The sequence below is a fragment of the Thamnophis elegans genome, chromosome 10 (genome assembly GCF_009769535.1).
Source record: "Thamnophis elegans isolate rThaEle1 chromosome 10, rThaEle1.pri, whole genome shotgun sequence".
NCBI classification, from domain to species: Eukaryota; Metazoa; Chordata; class Lepidosauria; order Squamata; family Colubridae; genus Thamnophis; species Thamnophis elegans.
This window is the reverse complement of record NC_045550.1, coordinates 29,238,899-29,262,973: the sequence shown is the minus strand read 5'-3', so window position 1 is coordinate 29,262,973 and position 24,075 is coordinate 29,238,899. Positions and strand designations below refer to the sequence as shown.

The following is a 24,075-nucleotide window of genomic DNA, read 5'->3' as shown; positions in this document are numbered from 1 at the left end:
TCTTCTGAGGTGTTAATCCGTCATCTTTTCTAGCTAATTTCCAAATTCAGAGCCCGAAGGGCGCGAAGCAAACCAATTGCTGGTCGCACCGTAAGGGAGCGAGGCGGGGTCGAGGAGGCGGCCGTCGTCAGGAGTAAAAGAGCGCATGCGTCTTCCCAGTCCGCTCAGTCATGGCTGCTTTGCGGGTGGTTCCTGCCTTCCTTCTTTCGAGAGTTCTGCGGAGAGGTTGCCGCTCGTTTAGCTGCAGCGACCCCCGGACCCGGGCCGTCACCGTGCCCGAGCGAATCGAAGAGAAGCGTCGCGCTGCGTTGCTCGGAGGCGGCCAAGCTCGCATAGACGCGCAGCACAAGCGGGTGAGCCGGCGCCTCCCTTCCTCTCGTTGCAGGCGAGCGAAGCCCTTGCGTGGCCAGTGGCCGCTGGCGGCTCCCTGGTGTACCGTGCCAGCGATTTCCGAGGCAACGTCTGGCCAGGGCTAAGAGAAGGTCACTTGGGGGGGCATTGCAAAATTATGACCCATAGCCCCCCCAGGCAATTCCTCCTGCCATCCAGCTGAGATCGAAAAGAATCCGACATCTTCGACCGCCGCAGCCGCGGAGTTCTCCCCCGCCGTGTCAAGGGTCGTCTCTTGATTTTTTTCTATTTAATGAAAACTAGGGGTGCGAGAAAGCAGATCGCCCCCGTCTATTCCTTCGCTGCAGTTAGCAGTTTGTGGAGCTAGTGTAGGGGAGGTCAGGAAAAGGTCCAAAGAAGCCACCTTCCCATCTGCTGTGTTTACAAAATTCCGATTTCTAAATCTAGCAGTTATTGAAGTTGTTTGTATTTTACAATTATTCAGTCTTAATTGAATGAATTCAGTGATCCACCAGACTTCATTTTTCCTTTCTCAGAATGAATGCAACTCCTACAACCGATAGCTTGCTTGGTAAGGCTAGAGAGTCATTAAGTATGATGGGCTTCCTTGCAGAATCTTCTGAATACCCCTTTATTATGCTTCCAGTTTACTTTGGAACTGGAGATACATAATGTTGGAAATGCAATAAAAATTAAATTAAATTAATTAAATATTGTAATGGCTGCTAACATTATTGCCTTTTAACAGTTTTTCATGTAAAACACATCAGATTATTTAATCATTTTAGCCAAGCAAAATCTTGTTGATTGAAGAAAAAAACGTTTTGACTAGCAGGTGCTGATCACAGACTGGCTATTGTGATCAGATGTGTCTGGCAGATCATTCCTTGAGATAGAATGGATGCATGTAACACTTAACTATGATTTACCCCAAACTACATAAACACCTTTAGGTCCTTCCTGTTTCCTCAACTCTTGGTGTCCTCTCTTATGAAGGTGAATGAGAAGTACCTGAGTAAGGCAAAGTATGTTACTGCTCTTAGTGCACAAGATTATTTTACTTAATTTGTCATCTCTTTTCCTCCCTCTTCTCCTGTGAGGGATGCAGAAGACAGAAGCTCTAGGATTTTTCATACTGGCCCCTGCGATTCCTTTTATGTAAACTTACTGCAAATGAAGTTGGCTAAATAAATGCCTTTCTAAACATTAACTTCTTCCTCTTCTTTGATCATAATAACACTAACTTTCTGTCTGAGCTAGCCTTACTATGTCTCCAGATCAATAGATATCCTGCTTCTTTACTTTTGTCATCTGTCCTGGAAGAGCACAAACCAATTACTTTTCTTTGTGCAGGAGGTTCTTTGAGGAAATGTGGTACTCATTTACTGACATTTTGTATGGGCCCTTTTTATTTGCTTTATTTATTTTTATTTATTTCCTTTTGATTCACATCTTTCTGTCTGATGCATCCATAGGTAGGCAAATTTAAAAAATACAACCCAATAATTTTACTGTTGTCATTTTAACTAGAAAGAAAACAAGCAAAATTTGTGTTAGTTTCACCTGGTTAAAATAAAAAAAAACCTTGATTTCGCTGTTCCATCACTAAACATGTAATAAATAAATCTGGTCTTTTATTCTGACAGACTTTGGTTTTTTTTCCTACCAATAATTAACCGGTGGGAATGAAAATAACAAAACACAACTGGGAGCAAAGATGAAGGGGAGAAATGAGTGGGGGAAAACTTGAAAGGTTCACTTTAACCACCTATTACATGAAGCAAAAGAAATCATGTTACTAGTCAAGGTCTCTTGAGAAGGGCACAGCAACCTGTGAAAAATTGCAGTGAAAGGCACTGACCAGTGATTGGAGGGGAGGAGTCATTCCTGCTAATAGCATTCAGTAGCCAGCCAGTTAGAGTGGAAGTGCTTGCCTACAGTAAAATGAAGTGCAATGTATGAAATGCACAGCAATCTTGGGGAGATACAAACTCTGTGTACCAGGAAAAGACAATGGAAATTGCCTTTTTAGTGGATTTGGGATGATTAGAGAATGACACAATGCATTTCCGGCTTTGAGAAATAATGAGTGGGGCAACTTGGTTGTGCAAATTAGCACTCTGTCCAGTGTTTCAGTGCTGATGAGGCCAAATATTGATTTTAAAAAAATGTCCTTTAAAATATTGATTTTGTAAAAAATGTTCTTACATGAGAAAAAAAGGGAGAGGGGAAGGAAGTGACTATCTTTAAGATATGGCAAAGGAGTCTAGGATGTTGCCAATAATTGCTGTTCCTGGTACAACACCTCTACTGTGCTGGATCTTTGGTTTTTTTTAATTGTTCAGAAAGATTAAGTGAATTCTTCTTTGAATTACTATTAACTTTAAGAGACTTCATAGACACATCAATGTTATATCTTGGCAATAACAAACTGGCTTTATATTCCACCTTCTGTGATGTTTCTTTAAACTTTTTAAGTCAGGCCTTTAACTCTGGGATTTCTTGATGGATTGCCATCCCAATCTAACCCTATTTGGATTTTCAAGATCAGTCAGAGTTGGTTAGGTGCTACCATCCATTGTAACATGGAGCTTGCAAGAGGATGTGAAGATGTGAAGGTGTAGTCTTTGTATTAATTTCAACTTTGAACCATCTATTTTATTTTCTTCCAACATACTTAAAGAAACTATATGAGTTGTGAAGAGCAGCCAATAATTTGCCATGTGTCTAGTATGTCATGAATGAATCAGCACAAGGACAGATTAAAATACTTTGCACACATTCTTTCTATATTCCTTAGATTTAGTCTGTCACATAATGCATTATGTGATATAGCAATAGCACTTAGACTTATATACGGCTTCATAATGCTTTACAGCTCTTAAAATTAGTGAGATTTCTTATTTTGGCTGGCTTTTTGTACTTAACCATTCTATTGCATCGTGTGAGAAAAGTTCTATCATGTTTTTTATAGAACAAATTGAATGAGACCATAAATTGAGGGTCACTGTTGAGTGCATATGTGTTACTATGCTTAGCTTTGAGTTTCAATGTGGAAAACATTTATATAAAATACGCTGTTATGTTAAGAACAAGGCTGTTTAATGTTTTTTCTTATTTTTTAGGGAAAGTTGACAGCCAGAGAACGTGTGTTATTGTTATTGGACCCTGACAGTTTTGTAGAATATGACATGTTTGTGGAACACAGATGTGCAGATTTTGGGATGGAGTCTGAGAAAAACAAGGTATTGAATAGTTTGTTTGCTTGTTTCTTTAAATTCCTTGTGAGTGGGAAACAATTGCTGATTTAGTGCTCTGATTCTGATCTCTTTGCAAATGGAGCTATCTTTTCTCTATGCATTTGAAATAATTCTCTAGGTATTTCATAGATTTAATGAGAGATATTTAGAAGAATAATTTTCCCCACCACTAAGCATTCTGTTTTACTCATTTCATAATTTGCTGGGTTCATAATAAAATAGAACTGTTAAAGCATCAAGGTGTAGTATATATATTATACAGTTGCTTACTTTGGTTTACATAAGTTATGTCAGTTTATGAATTATACTTCGTTTTGTTTTGCAGTATCCTGGGGACAGTGTGGTTACTGGCCAGGGTAGAATAAATGGCAGACTGACTTACGTCTTCAGTCAGGTATTATTGTTTGATTTCTGAATTATGAATATATTGAAGTGTTGTTTTTGTGATTTTTCACAAAATACATTTGTGAGCAAAAGTATTGCTTTTGCACCAAATGTACTGCTTTTGCTCCCACATCTTATTCAGAATGCTGTAAGAAAGAATAATGTTACAATTTCATACTATTTAGGGTTTGATCTAGCTCTGTCTAATGGAATTAGCAAGTTTCTTCTGTCTAAACATATTTACATGTAGGCTATTTTGATATTTGTATTTTAAAACATTTTACTTTGATCTTAATTTTTAGGACTTTACTGTGTTTGGGGGAAGTTTATCTGGAGCACATGCTCAAAAGATCTGCAAGGTAAGTTTATAGGCAGTGCAGGTGGCCTGTCAAAGATCTCAGTCAGTTTCTATATGGTTTAAATATATAAGCATTCTAATATTATATAATTATTTTTGGTCATCCTTTGCAGATTACAGTAATTAAGCTGTTAAAACTGTGGGCATTTCCCTTATGGGATGTTTGCTGAATAGCTCTTTTATTGGGTGGGAGAGACGGATCAAAGACCTTTTGGTTTTTTTAAAGGTTTGAAAATATCATTTTAATTTATGTATGGTTGTGATCCTGTGATCTTTTATTTCATTATACTATGTAGTGCTTATTAATAGCTTAGTAAAATATAACATTAAAACACAATGCAAAAATAACACTTGAATTAATTGGGTTGATATAACCCATTTTTTGAGTTTCATTCAAATTTAGCAGTTAGGTTTTTACATGGGGAAATCATCTCTAGAGTTATTTCAGTCCCATCCCTGGTAAAATAAGTGCTTAAATTTGTAAAAATTACTGTGAAAACACATTTTTTTGCAGTTTTTGTTGTGGTGGGGTTGCGCAATGCAGATGTGCTAGATTAAACCATGATATCAAAATTATTTTTTCTTATAAACTGCAGAGAGCAATATTGAAGAAAAAAATTCCTGTAATAATGAATCATAGATATATGTTTATTTCTAATATTAGTTAATACATATTGATTATAACTGTCTTGATTGCTTATATTATAGAACTCCCAATACCTAGTAAGTATTCAGATATGTAGAAATATATGTATTACATGTCAAAAGCTAACTGAATATTTAAAAATTATGAATGTCTTTTGACTCAAGCTTGAATCTACATAATATTCTTGGCAACATAAATGCTGTAGCACATTTAGTAATTTAGGACAAGTTCATATTCAACCATGAAATTCACTGAATGACTTTGAGCAAAGTAAGTAACTATGTCTCAGTGCAGCCTATTTTCCTGTGAGGATAATCTGAGATAGAGTTCTGTGTATATTGCCTTGCATTCCTAGAGCTGGGAGATAAAGTAATAATGCTCATGTTACCAATTCTCATGAAAGATGAACAAATCAGTAGTTAATAGAAAAGTCTCAACTTAGATTCTGATTATAAACAAAAGGTTATTTTACACAAAGATTGTCTGTCTAATTGGATAAGCCATGTGGATGATTTATCTACATTGTCTGTAGTGATGTACTCATGTGCTTCTGTTTCCCCAGATTATGGATCAGGCTGTTATGGTTGGTGCTCCTGTTATTGGGCTGAATGATTCAGGAGGGGCCCGTATTCAAGAAGGAGTGGAATCCTTGGCTGGTTATGCTGACATTTTTCTAGTGAGAAATCTTTCAATTAAATATGTGATGACCCAACAAACCACTATATGTATAGTATTTTCACCTTATAGTTTAGTAACCACTTCAAATATTCAGAATAAAGCACTTAAAGGAAGCATCATTGATTCACTTTCCTTTTCTGCTGTTTTCAGGTTTTATGCAAAGAGGAGGGGTTGATGTCATGATCCAGGGACAAGATGTATATCTTCTTTCTCTTTGTGATTTACTATTAGGGAGAGGTAAGCAGCTTAATGTCCTCCAAATGTTTTGTGCTACAACTCCCATAACAATTTACTGTTGCCTATAGCACTTGGCACTTTATGGTGGTTCAAAACATCTGCAGGCATCAAGTTGCCTATCTTTATGTTACAAAGTTTCAAGTGGCATTGTTAGAAGTGACAAAAGCAGTCTCCTGAAATAAATACCGTATTTATCGGCGTATAACACGCACCGGCGTATAACACGCACCCCCCATTTTAACACAAAAATTTGAGTAAAATTTTTTTTCATTAAAAATAAATGACTTGGAAGCTCGGAACTTAATGTTGGATTAAAATTTATAACATTAGAACATGAATTATAACATTAACTCCTCTTAAAAGGCAAATATGAAATGAAAAAACACCTCTTTGAGCAAAAAAACTTAATCAGAATCACTGCTTTTTGGAAAACCAAAAACCTCTTCCTCATCTTCACTCTCTCCCTCTTTTTTGGGTTGCTTCCCCCTTCCTCTTGCCTATCAACTTCATCCTCTTTGTCTTTCTGCTCTTTCCCTCTCTTCCCCTTTTCTTCCTACCTCCTTCCTTCTCCCTCCCTTCTTCTTTTTCTTCCTTTCTTCTTCCATCTTCCTCCTTCTCCTTCCATTCTTTCTCCTTCCATCCATCTTTTCTCCTTCCATCTTCTCCCCCCCTCCCTTCTTCTTTTCCTCCCCCCTCCCTCCTTCCTTCCTCTCCTTCCCTTTCTCACACACAGGAAGGGGAGGGGGGCTATCTAGTCGCTTTCACAGCATAATTTCTTTATCTAACTTTTAAAAAACAGTGTGCAAATCAAACGAGATTTTCGTAACCTGCGAAGCACCAAGTTATATTATGTTGTTACAAATTCGCAGCTACTCCATTCTTTCTGATAGGGAACTACATTTCCCAAGATGCCTCAGGTCCTCAAAGCGCTGAACGCAGCTTTGCAATTGACTCCAGCGAGGCCTGGCAGCCGCCGGCTGGGGTGGTTGTCAGGGCGATGCGGAGCGGACGCGCCGTTTGTTACTGCTTCCAGCAATCAAGACGGAGAAGGGAAGCGACTGAAACGGACGCTGGCCTCGCTCTCCTGCTGCGGCTTCTGTTTCAGTAGGGAAGAAAACTTCCTTTCGCTTCCCGAATTTGACTGGGTCCCGGGGCTTCTGCCGGGCGGCAGAAGCCCGGGAAGCGAAAGGAAGTTTTCTTCCCTATTGAAACAGAAGCCGCAGCAGGAGAGCAGGGCTGCTGCCGGCCGTTTCACCTTGCGCAGCGAATTTGACTGGGTCCCGGGCTTCTGCCACCCGGAGTATCGGCGTATAACACGCAGGCAGGGTTTAAGCTTGCAATTTTAGTTTTAAAACTGCGTGTTATACGCCGATAAATACGGTACATTACTTAAACATTCATCTAGTTTTGAGAAAGAGAAAGTTATAAAGTATTCTTGGTGATATTGTCTCACTCAGTTGTTTTTGATAATATTGTTAAAAATCCCTCCCCCTTCATCAATATTTTATTTATATGTGAGAATATATTTACGTTTATTTTTTCTTTTACATTTTTAAAAGACAAAAAGGAAACAAAAAAGGAAAGAATATAGAAATGCAGTATCAAATAGACAAAAAAATTATTGAAATTATATAATCAGTGCTCAATATATTGTTGATGGAAAATTAACCATAATGCAGGGTACATTAAATTATTTTTACAAGAAGTATTTTTGAATCTCTGGGTTGAGTGCCAAAGTCAACTCTTGTTATTTTGTTATTCTTCACTGTTTTATTAAAAATACAAAAAAAGTAGAGCAAAGAAAAACTAAACACAGGAAAACATTCAGTTTCTAATTTCCCCTTTGTTGCAGTCTGTCTGATGTACAATATTCATAAACTTTTTTTGTTTTAGTTCTTTGGTCACTATTTGGCGAATATGGATTGATACTTAATGCATTTTTACTGTTTCCTTTTATTTGTATTCTTCTCCTTATAATTAAGTGCCCAGCAAGAAGGAAATGGCTACACATATAAGCTAGGCCAGAAAAAAGTATGAATGAATGACTGAATCAAATATCAGTGACAGATGCATTCTTCTTCTTGCTGGGAAAACTGTCAGGAGGCAAAGGGGAAGAAAAGCTACAAGTCTTTTCAATTGCATCTGTCTATAGCAGCTGTCAGATGTAGCATCTGTTATGCATGAAGCAGTCAGAATATGTTGAAGCTTGGCTCATAAGAGTGGATTCTTAAAATAGGGGATGAGAATTTATGATCATGCTTAGTGATTGAATCAAAAGTCCAGATAGATCTGGTTTATTTTCTTCCTATAGAATTCATCTTCCTTTATATTCACTCTTATCTCCACTTTGTAGATATTGTATACATTGTAATATTGTTAAAATCTACTAATATGATTTTCTGCAATATTAATTTTAGAAAGGTGATTGGCTAATATAAAAATGGTTGACGCTTTGTAACATAAAGATATAAAAGATTATTTCTTTTCTTTTACAGAGAAATGTTTTATGTTCTGGAGTAGTGCCACAGATTTCTCTTATTATGGGTCCTTGTGCAGGAGGCGCTGTCTACTCTCCTGCTTTAACAGATTTCACATTTATGGTAAAGGTAAGGATGCAATGTTAATTGCCATTAGTTGTATTCTAAAACATTAAGCCGTGAACTTCAGCAAACATATTGTAGCTTGATTCTTAACATATAATCAGGATTCTGCTGTTTAAGTTAGCTGATGGAGACTTCTAGGCAAATATGCTGAATATGAATGAATAGGAGAACTATAAAATGAAACACCGTTGGAGGTCCGATAAGTCCGAATCGAACCGAGCAATGGTAACCACCTGCACCAAGGAATACACCAGGGCACTTAGGGCTGCAAAAAGATCTCACATAGCCACCTTGGTTGCGTCCGCTGAGTCTCGCCCAGCCGCCCTGTTTAGGATAACCCGCTCCCTATTGAATAAAAGGGAAGCGGGGGAACCCTTGCAGGGCAGAGCTGAAGATTATGCCCAATTCTTAGCGGACAAAATTGCTCGGTTTCGGTCGGACTTGGACTCCACCCCCGCAGTTCCAGCCGAGGCACAGGAGGATCAACCAGAACAGCTCTGGGTTGAGTTTCAGGACGTTACCCCTGGGGATGTGGACAAGGCCATGAGGGCTGTAAGTACCTCCACCTGTGTACTGGATCCGTGTCCCTCATGGCTGGTTACTAACTGCAGTGAGGTGACACGAGGCTGGATCCAGGCGGTTGTGACCGCCTCGCTTCGGGAGGGGAACTTCCCCGCTGCACTGAAAGCAGCGGTGGTGAGACCCCTCCTGAAGAAACCATCTTTGGATCCAGCTATCCTTAATAACTATCGTCCAGTTTCCAACCTCCCCTTCCTGGGGAAGGTTGTTGAGAAGGTGGTGGCCTTCCAGCTCCAGCGGTCCTTGGAGGAAGCAAACTATCTAGACCCCTTCCAGTCAGGCTTCAGACCCGGTTACAGCACAGAAACCGCTTTGGTCGCATTGATCGATGATCTCTGGAGAGCCAGAGATGGAGGACATTCCTCCATCCTGGTCCTCCTTGACCTCTCAGCGGCTTTCGATACCATCGACCATGGTATCCTTCTGCGACGACTGCGGGAGGTGGGAGTGGGAGGCACCGTGTTGCGGTGGTTCTCCTCCTACCTCTCGGACAGGTCGCAGTCGGTGTTAGTGGGGGGGCAGAGATCGTCCCCTAGGCCCCTAACTTATGGGGTGCCTCAGGGCTCGGTCTTATCCCCCCTACTATTCAACATCTACATGAAACCGCTGGGAGAGATCATTCGCAGGCACGGGATTAGATACCATCAATATGCGGACGATACTCAATTGTATCTGTCCGCCCCGTGCCAACTCAATGAAGCGGCAGACGTGATGAACCGAGGCCTTGAAGCTGTTATGGACTGGATGAGGGTTAACAAGCTTGTGCTCAACCCAGAAAAGACCGAGTGGCTGTTGTGTTTCCCTCCCAAAAATTCGACCAATATTCCATCTCTCAGGCTGGGGGGTCAAATTTTATACCCCTCAGAGAGGGTTCGCAACTTGGGAGTCCTCCTGGATCCACAGCTATCGTTTGACCACCATTTAATGGCTGTGACCAGGGGGGCATTCGCCCAGGTTCGCCTGGTGCGCCAGTTGCGACCCTACCTGAATCGGGAGGCTCTCACAACAGTCACCCGGGCCCTTGTGACCTCTAGGCTGGAATACTGCAATGTGCTCTACATGGGGCTGCCCTTGAAGAGCATCCGGCGACTTCAGCTAGTACAGAACGCGGCCACGCGAGTGATTGTGGGTGCACCTCGGTTCACCCGCATAACACCTATCCTCCGCGAGCTGCGCTGGCTACCTGTTGATCTCCGGGTGCGCTTCAAGGTGCTATTAGTCACCCATAAAGCCCTACATGGCAGTGGATCTGGATACTTGAGAGACCGCCTTCTGCCAATTACATCCCTGCGACCAATAAGATCACATAGATTAGGCCTCCTCCGCATTCCATCGGCCAGCCAATGTCGGCTGGCAATTACAAGGAGGAGGGCCTTCTCAGTAGTAGCCCCGACCCTTTGGAACGAGCTCCCCGTAGAGATTCGCACCCTCTCCACCGTCCAGGCCTTCCGCACAGCCCTTAAGAACTGGCTCGCCCGTCAGGCCTGGGGACAAGGATAGTTACCCCTCCCGAATGATGAATGTATGTTGTTTACTATTTTATTATATGTCTCTATCTTAACGTCTGTATTCCCCTTCCCCGATTTTATGTGAGCCGCCCTGAGTCCCCTCAGGGAAAAGGGCGGCCTACAAATACTAATAAAATCAAATCAAAAATCAAATCAAATCAAACAAGATTGGCTTTTTACATTTTAAAATCAAGGAAAATTAGTAACAGGATACTATGAGTTTTAGTCCCATCTTAAACAGTGTTGTTGTTTGTTGTTGTTAATTGTGAAGTTGTGTCTGACCCATCATGACCCCAGGCCTTCCTGTCCCCGAGTCCATTTAGGCTCACACCAACTGTTTCAGTGACTCCATCCAACTACCTCATTCTCTGTCATCCCCTTCTTCTTTTGCCCTCAGTCTTTCCCAGCATTAGGCTCTTCTCCAGTGAGTCCTTCCTTCTCATTAGGTGGCCAAACAGAAGTGGGTTGCTAATCTTTTTAATACTGGTTCAGGCGCACTCGCGAGCATGTGAGCGTGACGCTTCTGTGCATGTGCAGAAGCGTCCAGGCGGATGGGCAGAGCCTCTCGCCACCGCTACTACCGATTCAGTCGCTCCAGGCCGAATCAGCAGCAGCCCACCTCTATGGCCAAATATTTGAGTCACTTACTCTCAGCCTAAACCACATAATCTTCCTTCTCCTATTTTCCTTTAACAACCATGGAAACAGGGCTGTTAAGGGAAAATAGCAAAGGAAAGAGTATTATGAATGATTGTCACCTTGAGTTGCTTATGAAGTAAAAATAGTGGGAGAAGAAAAAAAAATCTAAAAAAAATACTTTGAAGCTCAACATTTCCAAACTGTGTTACCGCTTGCCCTCCTATATTTTAGAAACATAAAAAATGAGAAAAAGACCTAGTGGTCCATTGACTCTGCCCTTTGATTTTTTTTATTTTCTTCTTAATTTATTATTTTTTAATTTTAATTTTTAATTTTCTTTTTTAAATTTTTGTCAGATGATAGATACGTGTTAATTCCAAGCTTGTTTAAACTTAAGTTACTGATGACTGATCCACATTTTGATCTACACATAGAATCAAAGTTTAAAAGAAACCTTTTGTTGAAGCCAGAAATCTTTTTTAAAAAATTCTTTTTGAATTTAGCAGATTCTGTAACAGATTCTTTCTGGCAGAACCTCGGGAATGATAAGGCTAGACTGCTTCATGGACTTTAGCAATATCACATTAACATTTTAACATTTGTTGAACATAATGTTTAACATTTTAAATCCTATTTTTCTTTCCAGTATCATTTTATAAACATATTGCAATGTTTCATTTTAGTGCTATGATGCATTTGCTTGGAGCTATAAATTGCTGTTGATTAGAACTTATAGAAAGGATGTTCAAATAGGAAGCATTCAGAAATAACATCTTACCTAAAATTTGTTTTATATTTTTTTTGTAGTTTTCAAATATTTTGAGAAATATTTGTTAAAAATTAGAGTTATGTAAACATGTGTTATTTGAATACATATTAATTTTTCCATTGTTTTCCTTTTTTGTAGGATACTTGGAACATTGGATTTTGCACCTCATTCTTTTCCATTTGTTTTTTCTAGGATACATCCTATCTATTTATAACTGGTCCTGATGTAGTCAAATCAGTTACCAATGAAGATGTAACTCAGGAACAACTTGGGGGTGCAAAGACACATACTGCAGTATCAGGTCAGAACTGGCTAATTTATTTACCATTGCTAATTATGTGATGTTATGACAGTATAAATTAATGAGTTCTGGAAAAATAAATTTATTCAGGATAAACTAAGATTAAGTGAAGATTCTTCAGAATGTTTGCTTATTTTTTTAATTTGGGCCACTGTATGAATTTTGATTTGATTATATATTCATGAATTGCAGCCTTATATGGAAGGGAAGTACACTTTTTTCTCTATATCATGGCATTTGTAATTTTTTAGCTATTTATTTCATACCACTGAGTGGCATCTTTTACTTTCAGTAATGATAAATATTATTTAAAATTGTTATCTGTGTTGGAGAATCCCATTTGAGGCATTTAGAATATTCCTGAATATATCCTTTTATTAGACAATAATATCCATTTATCATGCAATTCATGCTATAACATCCAACTCTTGCCCGCTAGGTTCTGGCAAATGTCATTTGGTTGGAATTCTAGAAAACGTATTCAAAACATTTTTGGAGCAGTTCAAGAACCTTTGAAGTAATTTGCTTTCAAAATTTGTCAAGAGAAATTGTGTTTTATGTTTTAGATTAATTTTGGTTGCACATTGCTCTTTGGTCATTGCAGGTATTTTTAAAATAGTATTGTAATTGATTTTTTGAATTTGAATTTTGTTCTTTTTGTTACAGGGGTTGCACATTGTGCTTTTGAAAATGATATAGACGCTTTGCTCAACCTTAGGGAATTTTTTAATTTCCTACCACTTAGTAACAAGGAGCCAGCTCCTATCAGAGAATGCCATGACCCTAGGTAAGAAAGTACATTTTGCATAAATAAAAATATTCTGACACTCAGAGAAGTGTTGTTTCTTTATTCATTTTGAGAAAGACATTCTTAGGCAGCTCCATTATCTAAGTGATGGGATAGGTAACTCCCAGATCCTGTAGGAACTGTTCCAAAGGGATGATGGCCATAAAGCTAAAAGTAGAAACTCAAATTCTTATTTTTATAGCAATAGAACAGTGTGCTTATCATATTGTTGCTGATATGATGTGCCTAACTATTTTATTTTTCCCTCTTAATTCTAGGCTTTTGTTGATAATTGTTTTTTTAGTTCATTTTGTTGGAGAGTTATTGTTAGATAATGGTTAGAAATATAAATATCCAGATTCTCAGTAATATTGGGAGGTTGAATATGTACTAATTTAATAGTTCACATTCAGTTTTGTACAATGATAGATGAATAATTACTTCATCCTCTCAATAGTCTGAATCAATTATTAAATTTATTGAAATTATTCTTGATTATACTTATGAATTACAGGAATACTTTTTTCTCATGGTATATTGTAAATGTCCTGCTTTTCATTCCATTTCTTTAAAGTAACCGCTTGGTACATGAGTTGGATACAATTGTCCCAATGGAATCGACCAAAGCTTATGACATGTTGGATATTGTACATGCGGTAAGATTTGTGCACCATAATGTGACAGTAGTGTGGAAAAGGGATATGGCGCTTTTTTGCCTTTTCAAATGAACTGGTAGTATAAATTATAGTTGATACTGTGTGATATAAATAAACTATGCTTCTGTCTTGATTTTACTGCATGTATAATATATAGCAAAGACTATATTAAAGTGCATATTGGCACAACTGAACCACGTTCACCTTGTATCATCTAAAACTTTGTGTCTTCCTTTCTCATGAGTTGAATGGAATAATTCATGTTAAATCTCTTAAATCTTGTCAGCCCCACCTGTACTGTCTCTTATTCTTCAATTTTGGATGTTCCTATAGAAATACATAGGGCTACTTTCCAAAATCAAAGGATGTCAAACTCTACGATAATTGAGACAGTTCCATTTGTAAGCTCATGTTTCTTTCAGGTCTCTGTTGCTGCAAAGGAAATTCCTGATATAGCATTACCTACCATAATTGGAGATTATTTCTCCATTTATTTCTCATATGTAAAAACCAATAAATATATAAATCATTATAAAATATTTTAAAAATCATCATTAAAATTAAAACTATTAAAATCTGAAATATACAAACTACACAGATAGTAAATATCTACTACAATGGAGCCATGTATGAATGTCTCCAGTTCCCTGAGACTCCCAAGGCCTGATGACCTAGTTGGGGTTCTAGGTATCATCTGTACCTTCTAAGATAATAATTCAGTGTCCATTCTTTCTTGCAATAATCCTGGCTGTAAAATAAAGAATTTAATTGTGTCCATTTTGGAATATATTAGCATATATAGCCCCAAATAAATAAATGAGGGCTATACATATTTCTAGCTGAGTAATTTCACTATATATTTAAAGCATTACTCGGTGTAAAAAAATGGAAGCGTAATGATCACCACAAAATTTAAATTTAACAATTCTGCAATTCCCCCATTTTTTCCTCTGCTTCCTATTCAGATTTGCTAAAGCTCACTTTTATTCCTTGAATACTCTCTCAAAAATTCATGAAATTTGGTATTGGAGAAGACTCCTGAGAATATCATGGAATGGTCAAGAAAGCAAACAAATGGATCCTAGAAAAATCAGTCCAGAGTTCTCAAGGTTGCAAGTCACAAGGATCAATTATTGCATTTTGGACACATTATGTGAAGACTTAGCTCTCTTGAGAAGTCTATAATACTGGGGAAAGTGGAAAGAAAAGGAAAAAAGGATCACCAGCAGTAAGGTGAATGAACTCAATCATAGTGACAGTGGAAAATCTAAGACTAGTTGAAGACAAATTAGTGCTTGCTAAAAGCTGACACTGTTTTGAGAACACTTAATCATATATCATACCTCTCAAAATAGAACTCTGTTAGTATGGAGGAACAAGGTAATTTTAACCCACTGCTATTTTTCAGTGTTTTAAAAATTACAGGAATTTTAAAATAGAGATGATTAAATACATTTTGAAATAATTATCAAAGCAATAACTCTCAGAAATTTAAGGATTGGTCTTTATAAATGTTTGCTTGTAGTAATGTGTAGAGGAACACTGAGAACAGTATGTTGAAAAATATTTTTAAAATCTTATTTTTATTGTTTCTGAAATCAAGAAAAGCACATTTAATTATTTTGCTGAATATTTGAATCTAATTTATGCAGGTTGTTGATGAGAGAGAATTCTTTGAAATCATGCCTTCCTATGCCAGAAACCTGATTGTTGGATTTGCCAGAATGAATGGAAGAACTGTTGGAATAGTTGGTAACCAGCCTAAAATAGCTTCAGGTATGATTCTGGCAGCTCTGTTTTTCTAAGAAATGAAGTTAAAACTTCCAATTTCTGCAAGCTGGATGGGAAATTGCTCCCAAAATATGTTGGAAATTGTGCTCAGTCCCTATTCTTTCTTCATATAGGCAAGGAGTCACAATGGGATCTTCTTTAACCAGGTCTTTAAAAAAAAGATAATGTTGATTTCCATCAGACTTCCATTAGTTGTATTTTAGCTGTCTTCTAACATGAATTATCCTTAAAACTATCCTTACCCAAGTTTCTTTTTGCCATAGCTCACGGTTGGTTCAATATTTTCCACATGGTTGTTTAGCATACAGAAATTGTTTTATAGCTTCATTTAATGATCTTTACTAAATATTCTTGGTATTTGACATTTATATTTATGTAATACTGAATGATAGGCAGTCCTGATTTAATGACTACAGTTGAGACTGGCAACTCAGTGATTTAGTGAAATAGCAATTGTGCTTATGACCTTACTCCAGTTTCCTTTGCTTGTGAAGATTGGCAATGTGACCTAATAGTCCTAAAGTTACTTTTTCATTACTGTCATAACTCTGAAAATTTCTAAAAAGGCAGATGCTAAATGAAGACTACCAATATATTAATAATTGAAGCAGAAAAATAATGACACTTTGGTACAAATATTTAGAACATTCGAGTTTCCTAACAAATTATTTTATTCATACACTATGAATAGTAATAGCTAGCTGCTTTTTCTGCCCAATATATTTTATTGGTTTAACTTTGGAAGCAAAGAATGCGTGTTCAGAACCCAGACATTGATAAACCTAATTATTTGGAAATGAATCATAGGAATAGCCTCCAATTATATTAGTCATTTCACCTACATGCATAATAATAGCTAAAACTGCCAACAAAAACATGAATAAACTTACAAAGCTAAACTAGAGCCAGAAAGCTGCTGACAAAATATCTGAAGAAGATAGCAATAGCACTTAGACTTATATACCGTTTCACAGTACTTTACAGCCCTCTCTAAGCAGTTTAGAGTCATAATATTGCCCAACAACCTGGGTCCTCATTTTATCAACCTTGGAAGGATGGAAGGCTGAGTCAACCTTGAGCCTGATGAATTTGAACTGCCAAATTGCAGGCAGCCGGCAGTCAGCAGAAGTAGCCTGCACTGCATTCTAACCACTGCACCATTGCGACTCAGTGATTCAAAGATCAATACTACTTAGTGTTTGGTACTGAAATAGGATATTTGTTTACATGTTATACACCTAAAATTTAACAGGCTGTGTGTAGAAGTTTGTTTATTCAAATAGTTGTTGGTAAAAAATGTGTATGCTATTCACCAAACTCATTGCTTAAACATTTTTGTAAACAAGCAAACAATTTTTTGCTATGATCACTGACATGGCATTTAAAAAATACTCTGAAATGATATTTTACAATATTTCCCTTCTTTTTTTGAAAATTAGGCTGCTTGGACATAAATTCTTCTGTGAAAGGAGCCCGTTTTGTTCGCTTCTGTGATGCTTTCAACATTCCTATAATCACATTTGTAGATGTGCCTGGATTTTTACCAGGTAAATTATTCTGCATCCCTTGTTATCTAATTCATTTAATTGAATGAGTCGTGTATTTAAGAAAGATTTACCTTTTTTTGTAATTGCAGAGATAAAAACATATTTTAAAATTCATAAGAAGCCTATTGATTCTTTGCTGGAGCAATGTGAAATTTTCTACATTCATAATATAAAAGGATTTGCCTCTTCATTCTTTTGAACTACCATTTTTCATTATTCCATAAAGAAAGAATTAATTTAATATTTGTTATATGTCAAAGATTATCTGTGTACTCTATGAAATAAAAATATATGCTGAATTCTGTTCTAACTTTATAAACTAGTAAAGAATGAGTACCTGCATATAACCTTTCATTTTATTATTGGCATATTTTTACTAAGGCAGAAGAAAAGAGACTGGACTCAATCTCTTTTTATGGGGCAGTGGAAATAGGTATTTTTGTCATGGGGAGTTAAGTGACAAGGGCCTTTATTTAATCAATTTTGGCAGAGGAAAAGGCCCCAATGGATATGGAGGGCTAAGGTGGGTGAAACAAAGACATGCTCATTGTTAAGGTCAAATGTTGCTGGCTGTAGTGACTGGAAGTTTGAATGCTGGAGAAGGAATGGGCAAGAAAGACCAGAATAAAAACAATTAAGAAAGCTCTTAAAATAATTCTGGATAGGAGAGTTCTCTTCCTCACCAGTGTACAGTGAGAAACTCTATGTAAATATCCAGAATTATTTAATAAAGCCTTGCTAATTGTTTTTATTTTTGTGTGTCTCATCCAGTTCTTCACCAGAATCCTAAACTATATTATAACCAGCAACTCTAAGAATTTCTGGTAGGATATTTTACCATATTAACTGATTTTAGAATTAATTTTGCATGTTTTCTAATTCAAAAGGGTAAGAGTGAAATAATAAAGCTGCAAAAAATAATTCAGGAGGGCAGCAGGTCATCCATCCCAGAATTTTAATAACAATATTTATTGAACAAACATATCATTGTTGAATCCTAGATTAAAAGAGCTGCCCAAAAAACTTTCCTTTTGAGTGTAGATCTGTTAATCTTATGTAAAAGTATAGAAATGCAATTATGCATTCTATTTATGTTATAGTAACTTTAATAATAGCTGTGACTTCAACTCCTGTTGTTTTTAGGGACTGCTCAGGAATATGGGGGAATTATACGTCATGGTGCAAAGTTGCTTTTTGCTTTTGCAGAAGCAACTGTGCCAAAAATCACTGTTATCACAAGGAAGGTAGGTTATTTATATAGTTGACTGCTCAACTCACTAAGGCTGGGTGTTACAGAAGTTAAAAGCATTTAATAAAATGTGATTTAAAGTTGCATTTTATTTATTGCTATCTGCTATATTGTTGTGAGACTATGTTAACATAACCAGGGCAGGCTGTTCTTTGATTATCTATCTACTTGTATATATTATTGTTGTGCCAATAGAGTTTTATTAGAACATTATAGAGGTGACCTCTCAGGCACGATCTGGAATAGTCATCCCCACACGGCATGTTCTAAAATCTACAGGTACTTCAGTTTCTTCACATGACATCATGGTCCATCTCCAAGACAGTATACTAGGCCTGTATGGGGAATAATAACTTACGAATGAACAGATAACTTTTGCAAGTATGACAAAAAAAATAAGATTTTACAAAAAGCTATTGTGGTAGGAAGAGAGATCACAGGTGAATAAATTGAGAAGTGTCTGATAGTTGTTGAAAACATTCATTTAAATCCTAATGCTACAATGGTAAAAACAAGAATAAAAAGCTGGCTCTGGGATATATGCTGCAAGGAATAGAAGATAGACAAAATAAGACTACCAATATATTTAACTGTAAAACCGGAATTCATTTATTCATATCTGTCATGTACAGAAACAGTATATATATTCTACTGTTATTAAAAAAATGTAACCTATCTCAAAAATATTATCTACATTAGATAAAAATGTTCTTTGTGGTCTTTCTATTTCTATTGTGTCAAATAGTGCATTGGGATAAAAAACTACTGCTTCCTAGTTATAATTCAAGGGTTTAATGCAACAGCATCTTAGTTATATAATCTTAAACTTACTAAATATTTTACTATTGACTTAATTACTAGTGCAGCCACTGTCCTGAGTATTATTCTGTATAGTGTTTCCTTGCTTCATACTTAACAGTATGTCAAATGTATCAGATACCTTGTATATGAAATTTCTTTTGTGAATAGAGGAATGGAAGATGAATGCATTTCATAAAATGGGGGTAAATGGGAGAAATTAATTTAAGTAATATTTGAATAGATATTAGTGAAAATAGTCTTATATAATTTGCCTGTGTGTTCATTTATTTGTACCTAGCCTAAAACAAGGGTTTGAATCATGGCAGTTTGTGATTGTTATCCTATTTTTTATTCTAGGCTTATGGTGGGGCCTACGATGTCATGAGTTCAAAGCATCTACGAGGAGATGCAAATTATGCTTGGCCAACGGCAGAGGTAGCAGTAATGGGCGCTAAGGTAGATATGTTTTTCTGCAGTCTTACAGCAAATTGTCTCTCTTCCCTTTTCCACTTAGACAACTTATCTTCTTTGCATGCGGGAATTAATTGTCCCTGCTGAAGACTTCCAAGAAGCTGAATTTTAGTAATTTTATATTATTGTTTGTTATCTTAGGGAGCTGTCCAGATCATTTTTAGAGGAAAAGGGGCACATGCAGAAGCAGAATATGTAGAAAAGTTTGCAAATCCATTTCCCGCTGCAATCAGAGGTATGAATCTTTAAGAATTTTACTGAAAATGTGAAGTTGATTGTGCACTCAAATTTATTTATCATCTTTTTCTTTAGTGAACAAGATCTCATTCTTATAATGGCTGCTTTTCAACTACCTTTTCTTAGCTTAGCATTTATCATTTGTCAATCCTCTATTGAAGACTTATGATGGCTTCTCCTTCCTTAATAATCCTTTTGAGTATTATATCTAGATGCAGAAATCCCAGGGAACTTAACTACTAGCAATATTTCATTCTGGGATTGACCTGTTAGTTATTCCATGTGTCACAGGATGTTAGGTATCTATAACATCCATTGGACTTTTGCCGAACTCTAGCTACGTCTGCCTTGGCAGGCTTATTATGCAGAAATAATGTGGCTATTGCTTTTGAGTTCTGACTGGAGAGAATAATGGCATCTCCAAATGTTACTGAATTCAGACATTTTTCTAGAATGTGCCAAATGAACTCCTGATATTGCCTAATTGGAAGTCTTAATTGATGCTTACTTGCTTTATTACAGACAGACCAGAATTCAGTGTTATATGAAATGAATTCCCCTTTTTGTACCCTATGACTATCATTAAGTGTTGTACCTTATGATTCTTGACTAATGTATCTTGTCTTTTTACGTACACTGAAAGTATATGCACAAATTCCTTGTGTGTCCAATCACACTTGGCCAATAAAGAATTCTATTCTATTCATTAGTTTGGTAATGTAATCAGAGTGAATAGAGACAGATCATACTTGTGTGATAATAGCAGCTGAATATAGTCAGTCAATATTGCCTTGGTAATTATTGCCTTACTTAACAAGGAGTTGTAAGGTAGAACCTTATGCTTTCAAAAAAATGTAATATGACCAGTCATGGGCCCCTCGACAGACACTCCTCCCCAGAAGAATAATCTTCGCCCATGAGCAATTTTTACACCTTCCTTCAAAGCTGTTGTAGGGAGAACAGTGTTAATTAATAGTCTGGTTTATATGCTGCTTCAATATTTGGATGTATAAATTAGTCAGCATATGGACTTTTATACAGACATTCCTAAAACCCATATGACTAGAGGATATTCAGAAAGTTGATTTAGTAAATGGGTTCATAGATCATAAGTACCATAACAATTATGCACTTATAAGGAATAGGGTTCCTGACTCCAGAGTCTGCTTAAACTAATCTGTCAGTAAAACAGATAATACAGCCCAAATTGAACTGAGATTCATGAAGTCCTTCTTAGAGGTTTGAAAAAGTTGTACATATAATTATAAAGAAAAAGCTATTTGCAGTGTTGCTCTTTCAGATATGGAGAGAAAAGAAAGTGAATAGTTTAAACAAACACTCTTCCAGTTACAGGAAGTAATTGTCCAGTTATACTTTTAGGGAGAAAATGTTAAGTCTTATGCCTGCATATTATTTAATTAAAATTAAGTATTTTTTAAATTAAAAATTAAAATTTCAGGCACATTAAACCATTTTCCTATCTATTCTTATAACAGTACCAAATAATCGAGGAATAGCCTCTTCCCCCCCAAGTTATAAAGATATTTTTTATATTTATTAGTTCATAAAAATGAAGGATTGATCCCTGTAGATTAAGATCAACAGTCTGTAGACATATATACTTAAAACAGTAAGTGAAATAAACTATTCTGAAATGTGTTAACAGGATTTGTAGATGACATCATCCAACCTTCAACAACCCGACTTCGCATTTGCCGTGATTTGGAAGTGCTGGCAAGCAAACGACAATCTAATCCTTGGAAAAAGCATGCCAACATGCCACTCTGAATCTGCTTCAAGTTAACCTAAAACCGATGGAAGAAAATTGGTGCACTCCTGCTATATTTATTGATTCAAATTCTGTGATATTTTAGGATATTTCTATGGGCAAAAAAATCTATTGAAAATGAGGTGCTATCAGATTTTAGTTCATTAGAAGGGCTTATATTTGAGTTGATATGATTAAGGCTGAACATGCATTCATAAATTCACTAACAGATAAGGATATTGTGAAATAAAACATATTTTAAGCAAAATATCAGGAATTATTCCAAGGGCGATTGAAAAAAAGAATTGTGAAAAGCAGGATATGAATTAGAAATACCCATCTTGCATTCATCACAGGCTTTTAAAATATATGGTGCTACTTGACATAAACCTCCAATTGGTAGCAAAACATTTAGCCCTGCTGAATGTAGTGTGTCGCAAACATGATTAAATACATTATAGTTGATTTCACATTTTTCAAGATTCCTATGCAGTACAGTCATTCTGAAATTATATGTGTGTTCAGTTTGAAGGGGTCTATCATGTTCATCAGAAGTTTTTCAAAAAGCAAAACTTTTGAAAAAATGGTTTGAAATTTTTTTGAAAAATGCAGGCAGATGACCTCACTCAGTGATTATACATGTATGTTAAATGGGAGCAAGGAAAAAGCTGAAGCTTGTGGCAGCCTGCAAAACAAAAGCCTAGGGCTGAATCTCTACTTCCCTTCTCAACAACAAAGGAAACGGGACATGGAGGAAGAGAAACACTAGACCCCATGCCTCTTGCTCCCAACTTCCTCAGCTAGTCCAAAAATATACCATGATAGATGGTGGTCAGCCACAGAAAACACCAAAGTAACAGATTTTGATCTGTCTGTGACAGAGACTAATAACAACACCTCCCAAGTCCAAAACATGTAACCACTGTATGGAGACAAAAACCAGGGCTAACGTATGACCTTTTTGTGAGTCAGGCTGTCACCAGCCTGGGTTGCCATGAACTCCTGAACTACTCTCAACTCCAGGCAAAGTACAGGTAGGGCGAAGTTCCCCATAAGCCTGAAGAACACCACTAACAAGCAGTTCAGACAGGAAAGCTGCTGCATAACAGGAAGGCTGGAACACAAGTGACAATCTCATCAGATTCCAATGGCCCAGTTTTACAAATGGAAGCTACCATCTCAAGATGTTAAAATTATGTTCAAGAATGGATAGAACAGAAGATCTCTTAAGGCAACAAAATCTGTTTAAAAAAAAGAATAATACCGATCAAAGTGCTTTGCACAAACAAAAGATAAAGCCCGCTATTACAGTAATTGCTTCCAACACTTTTCTTTAAGCATTAGAACTATAAACATTTTAGAGAAGAGCTATACAAATGGGTATTTACTATGGCTATCTAAAAGAGAGGGTTTTTTTAACATATAGAAATGTAAAAACAAATCTGAATTAATCCAAGGCGTGCGCAAATATTTAAATGCCCCTGACCATTTCCACATATGGGGTGAATGTGCAACAATTTTGCTTCTATGTGATGTAAAGCACCTTAGTATGTATATAACTGGCATTTTAAAGGCCCAGTTTATCAATGTCTTTACTGCTATTGTAAATTAGAAAAGAAATTTAGGGACCAATTAAAACACAATCATGTTAAGAATGGAATGAGGAACTCTCACAAATAATTGAGAACACAACACAATATCCCAAAGCCAACAAGTCTGTTAAAATGTCTGCATTTTATGCAGATGAAAAATGTATTCCAGAATATGAAAAAATACTATTGCCACACATTTTGATGAAAACAGGATAATTAATTAAATCACCTGCCAGTATCTCATTCAAGATGCATTAAACTAATCTTAGAACTAATCTTAGAAAAAAATCAATAGCTGTGATACCAAAACAATATTAAAAGAACAGAACATTTCAGGCTGATGCGGGTAGTAATTGTCATTCCAATTAGATCAAAATTTTAATTCCAGGACAAAAAATAACAACTTTGTACTTGACTAAGACTTACTGAATCAACCATGATTCACTCAGATTTCAAGGCTCACATAATATGCCGGGCTAAAATAGGTTAATTTATGGTTCAGTATATCATGTGAACACAGATTAAATCTTATTAGTGTATAGGACAGAACTGCTACAAAAGTGATGTAAGAGCTCACAAGGCCTTTCTGAAGTCTAATACAAATTGCTCCACTTTTAATCAGCTGGAAGAGATTTACATAATTGGCAGAGACAACAGAAATGTCATGAAAGTCTGAATTTTTTGCTTATTTAATTTTTGCTTATTAATTGTGCCCAAATTGTGTACTTATTTATTCAATTTATATTCTACTTTTCTTCCCTGAATTAGACTTAAGGTATTAGTAATAGAAAATGTAATTATACCACCACCTCAAAATAAATCTGTTATGCTTTGTTTATTCACTCTTCCCTATACTGGTAATT

General features: G+C 36.6%; 1 protein-coding gene across 1 annotated transcript; it reads left to right on the top strand.

Annotated features, from left to right (window-relative positions):
* Positions 1-136: 136 nt before the first annotated feature.
* Positions 137-24,050, top strand: PCCB (propionyl-CoA carboxylase subunit beta). Its single transcript, XM_032226010.1, has 15 exons — positions 137-353; positions 3,477-3,596; positions 3,937-4,005; positions 4,298-4,354; positions 5,562-5,675; positions 8,410-8,520; positions 12,205-12,313; positions 12,980-13,100; positions 13,675-13,756; positions 15,409-15,532; positions 16,987-17,094; positions 18,238-18,338; positions 19,502-19,600; positions 19,757-19,850; positions 21,519-24,050. Exons 1-15 carry the CDS (start codon positions 171-173, stop codon positions 21,638-21,640), a joined length of 1,614 nt encoding a protein of 537 aa, XP_032081901.1. The 5' UTR covers positions 137-170; the 3' UTR covers positions 21,641-24,050.
* Positions 24,051-24,075: the final 25 nt, after the last annotated feature.

What these genes read in the sequence shown, in the direction of transcription:
- PCCB (XM_032226010.1), top strand. Translation starts at nt 171, where the DNA reads ATGGCTGCTTTGCGGGTGGTTCCTGCCTTCCTTCTTTCGAGAGTTCTG. An exon ending in ATGCTCAAAAGATCTGCAAG is followed by an intron (nt 4,355 to 5,561) that starts GTAAGTTTATAG and finishes CTGTTTCCCCAG; the next exon opens with ATTATGGATCAGGCTGTTAT. An exon ending in GTTATGCTGACATTTTTCTA is followed by an intron (nt 5,676 to 8,409) that starts GTGAGAAATCTT and finishes TTTCTTTTACAG; the next exon opens with AGAAATGTTTTATGTTCTGG.